The following is a 12,976-nucleotide window of genomic DNA, read 5'->3' on the forward strand; positions in this document are numbered from 1 at the left end:
TAATGTACTGACAGAAACAAAAAAAAGAATTATTATTATATTATAATTATACAAATTTTTGATTTAATTTTCAGTTGTTAATATGATTCTACTAAACAAAAAACTGTTGCATAGAAAACAATATCCCTTTTTTTTTATTTACCTCAGAACTGTTGTTTTTCGAATTGTGAAAATAAAAAAGTATTAGTCAGAAAAAGAACCCTGTTTATTAGGATAATAAATGATAGGAAGATAGTACATGTTTGAACTAAATACAGATTAATTTCACCTAAATTTCATATTTTTTTAAAATGATTGTGCCGTCAGAATCATTTTTTAAAATGATTGTGCTGTCAGAATCATTTTTTAAAATGATTGTGCTGTCAGAATCATTTTTTAAAATGATTGTGCCATCAGAATCAGTGTGGGATTTATACTAGTTTTGCAACCAATAACAGATTGCTTTGATGCTGTGTTAACTATTGTTGGCTTTGTATAGGATGACAATCGTTTGTCACTTAATTCATCATCTGAAGAATATTATGATACTCCAAGAAGTCTACGAGACACCCTTCAGAGGACACCCCCAGCTGGTACATTTCCAGTACCTGTTTACCATCATTGTTCTAGGTATATAAAACTTATTTTTTGTTTCAATGACTGGTTGTGTTTATAATTAAATTAATTATTCTTTTCATTTAAAAGTTAGAAAATAGATGGAATGTTTAACAGTTTACTATAATTTAATTTATATTTTTCTTCTTATTCTAAATTCTATCCTTCCTTGTAATCTTATCTAATATTCCCACTAATCGTCTAATGCAGACTTCTTAATTTTGAAACCTAATCAGATTTTTCATTTATTAATGTGGGAAGAATTGAAAAAGGACTGGAAAAGTAGTGAAATAATGAGTGCTAACTGTAAAGAATCTCAGGTAATTAGAAAAGGCTAGATAAAATTGGTATTTAAGAGGTTTGGAACCCTATAATTAATTAGGAATGGACAGTGAATCTTGTTTTATTTTTTAAAAAGTTATATTAAATGTATGAAAAGTTGATAGCCTGTTTGTTAATAAGTTTATCTTTTTAAAAAACTGATACGTAAACAGAAGCTGGATAAGAAAAAAGATTGTAGTTGCAGTTGTTAATTACTGAAAAACCACTAATGAAAAATGAAAACAAAAACACAAAAACTCAATTTTTTATAAATTAAAATATCATTCCCAGATAATCTTTTGACTTCAAAATTATATTCAGTGAATCAAAAAATAATAAAAAAACAAACTGTAATTTTTTGTGGTTTTATGGACATGCATAAAAAACTTAAAAGAAATTAATAACAAAAAATTTCAGAAAAAAAATGAAAAATTAATTCAGTTTTTTATAAAAAGATGTTACTTTACTTAATATGTTTAAGAATAACATGTAACATGTATTGTAAATTAATATAACTTATAGGTCAAAATAGAAAATAAAAATGTAAACAAGCTATGATTACTCATAATAATAATAATAATAATAAGCAGAAATACAGTAATAATAAAGAATAAGTTGTATCGCTGACCGAGAATTACTAAGCGACTGACACCACCATCAGCACCGTACATACACTTCTTTTATCACCAGCCCACAAACTCATCGTATGTGTCACTTTGTTAATTTACTTTAAACCAAGCAAATATATTTTTTTTAAATAATTATACTTACTGCATATAAATAAACTAAATTATGATAATTAGTTTAGATTTTTGAATGATTTCAAAATATTCAAACCAGTACTGAAAGTGTTAAGAATAATATGTAACATGTATTGTAAATTAATATAATTTTTATATATTTAATTTACTATATAAATTAAGTGTAATATTAGTTTTAAAATGTATTGTACTGTTTAGCTACTGTAAGCTAATAACCATGCTTTGTTACCAACCTTCTGATGTTATTTTGTACAATCTTTGAAATAAATACGTTTTTTTTATCTCCGGGACCATCGTTAGCTATTGCTTCAGAGGATGAGATTTTTAGTGTGTGAAAATGCCATGCCTGGCCGTGAGTCGAACCCGGGACCTCCAAATGAAAGGCCAAGACACTACCACTCGCGCCATGGAGGCCGGCATAAATTACTTTATCTTCAGATTATCTGACATTAGATTTCTTAATTCACATAATTCTTCATAAAAGAGTAATAATTAATAGAAGATTTTAAAAGAAATCAAAGCAATCAAGATTTCAACTTTAGCTTGGTGCAGATAAGAATGGAAGTTGGACTTGCCTAAGAACAGATGATGATTGCTCAAGTTGACCATTACCGTGGTGCATTATCAAGATAATGGGTTAATGCAATTTGCATTTCAACCCAGAGAAGGGTTCTTACATAGCTATTTTCTTTGTCTACTGTACTACTTGATTGTTGCATTTTTACCTGGTGTCTGTTATAAAAAAAACATACTTATGTTAATAAATAGTTTAGCAAATTCCATTACAGAGCAGATTATTATGGGGGTGTTTGAAGTAGCCTTCCTGTGAAAAGTACTATTTTGGTAAAATATTAGGGGATTACAGTTGTGATATATTAAGGTTTACATCATATGAGTCTGACCTCACCCTAGTTGTGCTGGTTTTGGCATATATGTAAAGTCAGAAAAAAAGTGTGTTACATCAGTAAAATATAATGAAAGAAATAGCTGAGCAAACCATTTTCTGAACTGTTGGCAGTATATTGAAGGCAGTTCTGTGAACATGTCCTAAAAATAGAACAGAATTATTATGAGACAGAGTTACTGATGCAAACCAAATGGTTTACCATAGCTAACAATGATAGTAAAAGAAAGTAGTGATGATAGGACTAATGAATCTTAGTTTTCAGACACTTGACAATGCAGATGAAATAGATAGAGCCACTAAAGAAAAAAAAACTCTTTCCTTTCTTACTACCTGTTATTTTTATTAAAATAAAGATATGAGAGTATTAAAAAACAAAAAATAAAAAATAAAATTAAGCAAATAAAAATTTTTAAAGAATTGGGTAGAAAAAGTATTATTAGTTGGATAATAAAAGAAATAAACATGTTTTGGTGTAGAGTACATGCACGTGTCTGCATGCAGGTATGGTTAGATATATGTGTTTACATAACATGAACACCCGATCAGTCCTGTTAACAGAGCTTTCTAAATTTTGATAATTAATACCTTGGTATGTATAATCTGCTTCTTCAGAATTTTTTTATTTATTTTTTTATAAAAAGAAATTTTTTTTTTTGTCTTCAGTCATTTGACTGGTTTGATGCAGCTCTCCAAGATTCCCTATCTAGTGCTAGTCGTTTCATTTCAGTATACCCCCTACATCCTACATCCTTAACAATTTGTTTTACATATTCCAAACGTGGCCTGCCTACACAATTTTTTCCTTCTACCTGTCCTTCCAATATTAAGCGACTATTCCAGGATGCCTTAGTATGTGGCCTATAAGTCTGTCTCTTCTTTTAACTATATTTTTCCAAATGCTTCTTTCTTCATCTATTTGCCGCAATACCTCTTCATTTGTCACTTTATCCACCCATCTGATTTTTAACATTCTCCTATAGCACCACATTTCAAAAGCTTCTAATCTTTTCTTCTCAGATACTCCAATCGGAGTATCAAGAATATCTTGGAGTATCTTGTCCAAGCTTCACTTCCATATAAACCGACACTCCAAACATATACTTTCAAAAATTTTTTCCTGACATTTAAATTAATTTTTGATGTTAACAAATTATATTTCTGACTGAAGGCTCGTTTCGCTTGTGCTATTCGGCATTTTATATCGCTCCTGCTTCGTCCATCTTTAGTAATTCTACTTCCCAAATAACAAAATTCTTCTACCTCCATAATCTTTTCTCCTCCTATTTTCACATTCATTGGTCCATCTTTGTTATTTCTAATACATTTCATTACTTTTGTTTTATATTTGTTTATTTTCATATAGTTCTTGCGTAGGACTTCATCTATGCCATTCATTGTTTCTTCTAAATCCTTTTTACTGTCGGCTAGAATTACTATATCATCAGCAAATCATAGCATCTTTATCTTTTCACCTTGTACTGTTACTCCGAATCTAAATTGTTCTTTAACATCATTAACTGCTAGTTCCATGTAAAGATTAAAAAGTAACGGAGATAGGGAACATCCTTGTCGAACTCCCTCTCTTATTACGGCTTCTTTCTTATGTTCTTCAATTACTACTGTTGCTGTTTGGTTCTTGTACATGTTAGTTCTTCTATCTCTGTATTTGAACTCTAATTTTTTTTAAATGCTGAACATTTTATTCCAGTCTACGTTATCGAATGCCTTTTCTAGGTCTATAAACACCAAGTATGTTGGTTTGTTTTTCTTTAATCTTTCTTCTACTATTAATCTGAGGCCTAAAATTGCTTCCCTTGTCTCTATACTTTTCCTGAAACCAAATTGGTCTTCTCCTAACACTTCTTCCACTCAATTCTTCTGAATAGAATTCTAGTTAAGATTTTTGATGCATGACTAGTTAAACTAATTGTTCTGTATTCTTCACATTTATCTGCCCCTGCTTTCTTTGGTATCATGACTATAACACTTTTTTTGAAGTCTGACGGAACTTCCTCCTTTTCATAAATATTACACACCATCTTGTATAATCTATCAATCGCTTCCTCACCTGCACTGCACAGTAATTCTACAGGTATTCCGTCTATTCCAGGAGCCTTTCTGCCATTTAAATCTTTTAATGCTCTCTTAAATTCAGATCTCAGTATTGTTTCTCCCATTTCATCCTCCTCAACTTCCTCTTCTTCCTCTATAACACCATTTTCTAATTCATTTCCTCCGTATAACTCTTCAATATATTCCACCCATCTATCGACTTTACCTTTCGTATTATATATTGGTGTACCATCTTTGTTTAACACATTATTAGATTTTAATTTATGTACCCCAAAATTTTCCTTAACTTTCCTGTATGCTCCGTCTATTTTACCAATGTTCATTTCTCTTTCCACTTCTGAATACTTTTCTTTAATCCACTCTTCTTTCGCCAGTTTGCACTTCCTGTTTATAGCATTTCTTAATTGCCGATAGTTCCTTTTACTTTCTTCATCACTAGCATTCTTATATTTTCTACGTTCATCCATCAGCTGCAATATATCGTCTGAAACCCAAGGTTTTCTACCAGTTCTCTTTATTCCGCCTAAGTTCGCTTCTGCTGATTTAAGAATTTCCTTTTTAACATTCTCCCATTCTTCTTCTACATTTTCTACCTTATCTTTTTTACTCAGACCTCTTGCGATGTCCTCAAAAGTCTTCTTTACCTCCTCTTCCTCAAGCTTCTCTAAATTCCACCGATTCATCTGACACCTTTTCTTCAGGTTTTTAAACCCCAATTTACATTTCATTATCACCAAATTATGGTCGCTATCAATGTCTGCTCCAGGGTAAGTTTTGCAGTCAACGAGTTGATTCCTAAATCTTTGCTTAACCATGATATAATCTATCATGGCATAGTATACCTTGCAGTATTGGCTGGCTTTTTCAAAGTGTATATTCTTCTATTATGATTTTTAAATTGGTTGTTGGCAATTACTAAATTATACTTTGTGCAAAACTCTATAAGTCTGTCCCCTCTTTCATTCCTTTTGCCCAGCCCGTATTCACCTACTATATTTCCGTCCTTGCCCTTTCCAATGGTTGCATTCCAATCTCCAACTATTATTAAATTTTCATCTCCTTTTACGTGTTTAATTGCTTCATCAATCTCTTCGTATACACACTCTACCTCATCATCATCATGGGCGCTTGTAGGCATATAGACGTTAACAATCGTTGTCGGTTTAGGTTTTGATTTTATCCTTATTACAATGATTCTATTGCTATGCGTTTTGAAATATTCTACTCTCTTCCCTATCTTCTTGTTCATTATGAAACCTACTCCTGCCTGCCCATTATTTGAAGCTGAGTTTATTATTCTAAAATCACCTGACCAAAAGTCGCCTTCCTCTTCCCACCGAACCTCACTAATTCCTACTACATCCACATTTATCCTATCCATTTCTCTTTTTAAATTTTCCAGCCTACAAACTTTTTTTAAACTTCTAACATTCCACGCTCTGACTCGTAGAATGTTATTTTTTAATTTTCTGGTGACCCCCTCCTTAGTAGTCCCCACCCGGAGATCCGAACGGGGGACTAGTTTACCTCCGGAATATTTTACCAAGGAAGGCGCCTCCATCATTGCTATATGAAAATGCAGATAGCCACATTTTCTTGGAAAAAAGCAGCTGCAGTTTTCCATTACTTTCAGCTGCGCAGTACTCAGAGGACTGAGTGACGTTGATATGGCCGTTTAAGTCGTCCTGACTCACGCCCCTAACAACTACTGAAAGAGCTGCTGCCCTCTTTCAGAAATCATTCCTTAGTCTGGCTCTCAACAGATACCTCTCCGATATGGTTGCACCTTCGGTCCAGCTACTCTGTATCACTGAGTACTCAAGCCCCCTCACCAACGGCAAGGTCTCATGATTCATAGAGGAGGAAAAAGAAATTATAAAAATAATTTAAAAATTTAGAATGTGTATGCTGTTTCAGTCATTGAACTATAACAGTCTATTGATAGATAAAAAAAGCATTCCTTTGGTGCTGTATTTGAATATACTTTTAAATATACCAAAAGATTATAACAGCATAATGGTTCACTTTGCTTCACTGACTTAGATAGTAAACATATATCTTTATAGTTTTAGAATTTTGTTATAAATATATTTTTAATTTTTTTGTTATAAATATAATATTGTAATGAATTTATTATAAATATATATATATATATATTTTTAAAATAAATTTAAAACATAATAAAACATTTTGAAGAAACTGAGCTCTCTTTGAAAGTACTTAATGAAGATTAAAAACAAAATTCATTAGTAATAAAATTATTGTATTTATTCAGTGAATTGATGTTTTGAAGAAAGTGCAATTTAACCATAGTAGAAAATCATATCATAATCTGATTGTTTAAATAAATTATTTAATAACATAAAACATAATTATTTGTTTACCTAGGTAAACATATACAAATTAATTTTCTTGTATTATTTGTTTTTCAGACATGTTGCAAGATGCAGTCTTCCTTGCCCTTGTCAGAGATTATTATGCTGTCCAGAGAGTTGGCTCTTCTCTTATGCACATTGCTGTGGGCCTGAATCAATCCATCCTGTGCCTGTCCAGAAGGTAGGTGTGCATGTTGACGGCTTATATTTCATATATTCTTTTGCTGGATTGTGAGTTCTTCTTTTGGTAGTTATTTGTAGGAGGGAGTTGAAAATTCCCATCTCATTTTCTATTTAAGCCATTCCTTTTACCTGTCTCCATTATAGACAGTTTTGCTGTCAATATGTCCAATGGTCCATCCTTTTATTTTCCTTTTAGATATATTTTTAGTCTCTCCTACCTTGGTTTACAGTGCAATATAAGAAATTTTAGTGAATCCATTCTTTGGGAATGATTAAATCAAAATAATTGAGTCTTATCAGAGTATTAATAAACTGTTCATATATTTAAGTTATAGTAAAGCTGCAATATCCAAAGCCAAATTTAAAAAAAATTATAGATGCCCACGTTAATAAATTATTTTTCCCATTATGTAAAATATATTTGATAGGCCTATTATTGAATTGAATTCCCAGTAAAGACTTAAATAAAATTGAATTTTATTGGAAAGCTGTAACAGAAAGTTGTGCTGGTAAGTTGAATTTAACTAGGATAGAATTAAATAGAATTTAATTTATTTACAGTGTTTATCTTTATATTACAGGAAATGAGTCAATGAAAAGTTTTTGTAACACTAACCCAGTAAAATTTCTAGGATGTCTTTAATGCAATGTTTCCTAATTCTAGGGTCTGTGTTTGCATAAGAAATGAAATGACTGTTATTGTAAACTATCAGTTATAATTTTTGAAATTTTTTTCTTGTTATGAATTAATTCTTTTCAACACTTTTAAGAGAAATTCAGCTGTTATAATTAAAGCTGTTAAGGCTATATAATAAAATTGATTCTTACATTTTTACACTGTTATTTACGTATTGGTTTAGCCATTAATTTTATTTATATTGAACTGTTGAAGAGTCAGTTGGGTGTATAAGTAGAAATATTAAATGTAATTGGAAAAAAAAAATATTTTTAATCATCCAGTTATTTACAACTTCAATCTTACAAATGTTACTGGTCTGCACAAGAAGTTGTTATTTTAAAGATAGCCTTTTTAATGAATATCAGTGTGAGTAATATGCTCAAATCTGTCTTCTGAAGAATTAATCAGTATAGAGTAACCCACCTACGTGTTGGAAATTGAATTTACTGTTATTTATTAACAGTAAATTTATTTATTAACATGTTTAGTATTTTATTGCTTACGTTATATAAGTAAGTAATGAATATTATCTATAATTTTTAAAATTCCCATGGTCCTCTGGATTTTTTTAATAATTAATTGGTTTTATATTCTTAATGGGTCAAAACAACCATAAAATGTATGTATTCAATCTGTTAATGGATATAAAGAATGCAAGTATGTCAGTGTACTAATAATATTATTTATTAATTATTAATAATAATAATAGTATTTATTATTTATTCATGTTCTATATTTTTGTATTTTCCCAGTATCATCTTTATCATAGTGAATAGTTTTTTTGCATTGATATTAAAGATAAATATTTTAAAAACAATCATTTGCTTATGGTGGGTTAGGCGACAGATTTTTGTCAGCAAAATCATTATTTGGTATTATTAAAGTTTTTGATAAAATAAGGTGACTTCTTTTTTGTTTCTTTTTTCTAATGAGTTAATATTTTACATAAGTTTTAGATTGATAATTGTTACAAATTTTAAAGAAACAAATTTTATATTAAATAGTTTTTGAAATTTGTAATTTTTCCACGTGAAAGTGTTTCATGAATGTAAAAATTTATGTAAAATCCATTCTTCCATTTTTTTTTCTATTAATATCCAATTCTATTTCAACATTTGACAAATATGTATTGTAATATTGTATATATTAAACTGCTTTTATTTATATTTAATAAATAAATGTACAGAAATATGTAGTTGCACTAGATTGACAATAGTAATTATTGAAAAAAACAATGATAATAAATCCAACACTCATCTTTACTTTGATGGGTTGTAAAACAATGTTAATGTTCATTACCACTGAAAAGTAGATTGCAAAATTATAAATATAACGTTGATTTTGTTTCCATAAGACTGAAGATAATTATATTCAATAAATATGACTATGTAGTAATAAAAGTAAAACATTACTCATTCAGTCATAGAAACTCATGTAAAATTTCAGCTTTTTATCAGTATTTTTGTATAAAAATCTATTGCACTTGCTATTGTGCTTTTCGTGAGTTTTCTTTAAAGTCTGTATTTCAGTTTTAAAAACATTGCTTAAAATTTATTGTATACTTTGTTTTCTTTTTTCAGGTTAGGCTCAGTGGGACTGGTAAAATGCCTGTGAATGCCAATGGAAATATTGCTATTTATGCCACAGTAGATAAATTTAAAAAATTAAAATGTAAGGAAGATCAAGAATCACAGTCTGCAAAATTAGAAGTAACAGCTGAAGAAGATATACCAATAGAGCAGTTTAATCAGCATTCTGCAAAATCAGTAGATACTGCAAATTATGTTAACGTGGAACCACATAATGAGAAAACAAATGAAATTAATGACTCTGTTCATTCAAAGAATACAGAAAAAGGTTCTATTGCATTAGAAAAAACTGAAAATGGTAATGAGTTGAATTATACTAACCTTGAATTTGCTCATTCACTTCAATATTATGAAAATGCAAAAGATCTTTTGCAGAAAACTGGTTTAACAGAAAGTGATATTATTATTGATAAATTCTGCAGCAAGTGTGGCCATACTTCTAATACAAACCAGATAAATAATGGATCGGTTCCAGGTGAAGACTACCTTCTGATGGAACCAGCAATATCCGAAGTCAATTCTTGCTTACATTTGAAATTGGTTAAACCAGATGAAGAGGAAAGTGTGAATAATAAAAAATGTGATGTTAATCATAGAACTACTAATTTAGCAGAAAAGTGTTCAAGTGCACCTAGTCTTGCTGGTGCTAAACTGGAACAATGGCAAAAACAATCATCCTCAGAATTTGTAAGAATTCCTGGAGGCACTCCAATGAGATTAAATCAGTCATTATCGGCTGCATCAAGTCCATATTTAAAAAGACATATTATGTCTTGTTGTCCTAGAGAGGGTTCATACCACTTTAGAAGAAGATCTACATCTGTTGAATCTTCCAGACAGTCCGAAAGTACTGAAAATGATAAATCAGTTGTATATTCTTCTCAGTCAGTTTACGAAACTGAAACATCTCATTGTTCAGAAAATTCTGTTAATTCTCAACCAATTGAACTGCAAATAGTTGAAGATGTACCCCGAGTAGATGTTCCTACATGTATTGCAAATAATAAAAAATCAGATTTACAAAAGACTGTTCGTGTGAATAACACAGAAGTATCAGATGCACAGGATAGTTTAAGTTCAATTGTAAATATTAGAAGATCTTCTAGTGTTCCTTGTAAATCTGGTAATCGTGATTCCTCCAGTTCAAATGATTCAGGTGTATCAACAGGGTCTCTGAATCATCGAGGCACTGATTTTGCTGAATTTGAACTACCTTTATCAGGCAAAAGGCATTGTCATGAAGGTACAGACAAGAATAACTCTAATCAATGTTTACATAATTCATTGCCAAGGAAATCAAAATCTACTGATCCTTTACAAGAATTAACCTTTCAGTTTCAAAAAGATGTGTCTCCTAAATCATCCTCTGCTGAAGCTGAAATTCCTGTTTGCCCAGTCAAAAGAAATTTATTCAAAGGTAAGCTATAGTTTTTATGAAATTATGTAATTAAGATTTTATTAAATTAGTTTGATTTTAGTTTTAGTTTGATTTTTAATTAATGGTCTGCCCAGTGATAATGGTTTTCAATAATTTAAGACAACTATAAAAAGATAATTGCATTTTTTTGTATACAGGATAATTGTATACTTCTTGAAAGGTGGTATGTAATTAACGATTAAAAAGATTTATGCCAAAGAGGGATTCATTGTAAATCTGTGATTATTTTTTTTTACACGTGCATGAGACTTCATTAAGAAATGTTTTAGCATTGTTTTATCATTTAAGAACTGGTATTTGTGTGCGTAATTTAGTTACCTGTAACTGAATCATTCTACATAATTCTGTTTCCTTTAATAAAACTAAAGTTTTTGATCGTTAAATATAGAAATTAAACACTAGGTATTTATAATGATTTTATATAAATGACATTTAAATCTAGGACTGTCATTCAGGTTTCTAATTATTCTACTAATATAAAAGGTTTAAGCTGTGAATTTATTTTCATTTCATGTCGTAGATAAAATAAAAATTAAGTACTATAGAATTAACATATTAACAGCTGGTTTGATTTTGCATGGCATTAGATCACTGGCAATTAAACAATATATATAAATATTTCCTTTCATGCTAAGAGGCTAATTGCTTGTCTCATCCTCTTGCATAATAATTCTTATTCAACTTGTGAAGTTTGTGTTTTACCATATTACTGAATTAATAATCTTAGTAAATTATAAAATTTAAAAAAGTAATACATTATAGTAATATAAGTTGCCAAATTATTTTTTAGAGGATCTTTAATTTTCTAACAATAACCTAATGGATATCCAGGTCAATGAGACTTAAAAAACCACAAGAATCAAAGAATGACTCAGATACTCAGTATTAAAACATTATTAATAAATAGTAACACTACCCTCAAGAGCCACACTGGTCAAATAAGCTTATAAAGATCTTGGCAGACTTCTACTTAGGAGGAAAATTATTAAGAAGCTCTTAACTTTAATAACTGTGGATTTGAAGAGGAAAAAATTATTCTACTGTGAGTAAAATTTTGATGTACGGAATCCATAACGACCATAAACCCACTCTCGACCAGTTGTAATCATAATTAAATGGCCTCATCATACAGACTTTCATAAAAATTGGTAACTCCAACTCGAAGATATCAAGTAAAACTATGAAAAGATTAAATTTATTATCCCCCACTCCTGAATGAAATTAGCCAAATGCATGACCAGTGTAACATATTAATGCGACAGAATCATCTTATTAATATAAGAATGTGATTTATAGTCCAGAAATGACAAAAAGGAAAAAGAGTGTTTGCCTCACCCTTTTATGAAAATTAATAATACTAAACACCACCAGAGAGTTTCTTAACTATCTAAGGTTTGTTAAATTAAGAGAAAAAATTTACCTCTCTGAGAAAAATTTATCCTTTGAGACCAATAAGGTTTATATCTTAAAATGTTTATAGCATTCTACGTTAGAATTCTAATATTTAAATCAATACTTAGCTTAGATTTGGTAATGACATTGCTAATACCTGTGATCGGCATGAAAACAGGTTTGATTTGAAGCCCAAGTTTGGTAGCAAACCTTTCAGTACAAAATGAAATCATCAAAGAGGAATCAAGTACGATCCTGGCTTGGATAAAATTACCTTTTTTATCTCTTACATTAACTACAGCTGTTACAAGTAAAACAGACTTGTTAGGTTCTTATTTTAAAGTACAATGTGAACTATTAGCTGAAAAAGCTTGATTCTGCTTAGCAAATTTATTTGCTGCGTCTTGCAGTGTTTTATCTAAATGAATTAGTTAATGTATGATGCTTCTGTGAGCATTTTTTAGATTTATGATTGCTTGGGCAATCTTTGACAATATGTTGTTTACTTAAACAATTAAGACATAATTTTTCTTGAAATGCAAAGTTTTTTCTTTCGTTAACAATATAACTTAAAAACTTATCACACTGATATAATGGATGGTTGCAGGTTTTACATAATGTACACAAAATTATTAGAATTATTTACATGAAATACATTTTTACT

General features: G+C 29.8%; 1 protein-coding gene across 3 annotated transcripts in view; it reads left to right on the forward strand.

The window, feature by feature from the left end:
• The window catches only part of LOC142319351 (uncharacterized), a 725,216-nt gene that overhangs the window by 693,813 nt on the left and 18,427 nt on the right, over positions 1-12,976 (forward strand). For all 3 annotated transcript variants that reach the window (XM_075356557.1, XM_075356565.1, XM_075356555.1), the window contains 3 exons: positions 479-609; positions 7,089-7,212; positions 9,474-10,899. In XM_075356557.1, coding sequence (XP_075212672.1) covers positions 479-609; positions 7,089-7,212; positions 9,474-10,899 — 1,681 coding nt within the window. The remainder of the gene's footprint in view (positions 1-478; positions 610-7,088; positions 7,213-9,473; positions 10,900-12,976) is intronic.

The sequence above is a fragment of the Lycorma delicatula genome, chromosome 1 (assembly GCF_047948215.1).
Source record: "Lycorma delicatula isolate Av1 chromosome 1, ASM4794821v1, whole genome shotgun sequence".
Classification (NCBI taxonomy): Eukaryota; Metazoa; Arthropoda; class Insecta; order Hemiptera; family Fulgoridae; genus Lycorma; species Lycorma delicatula.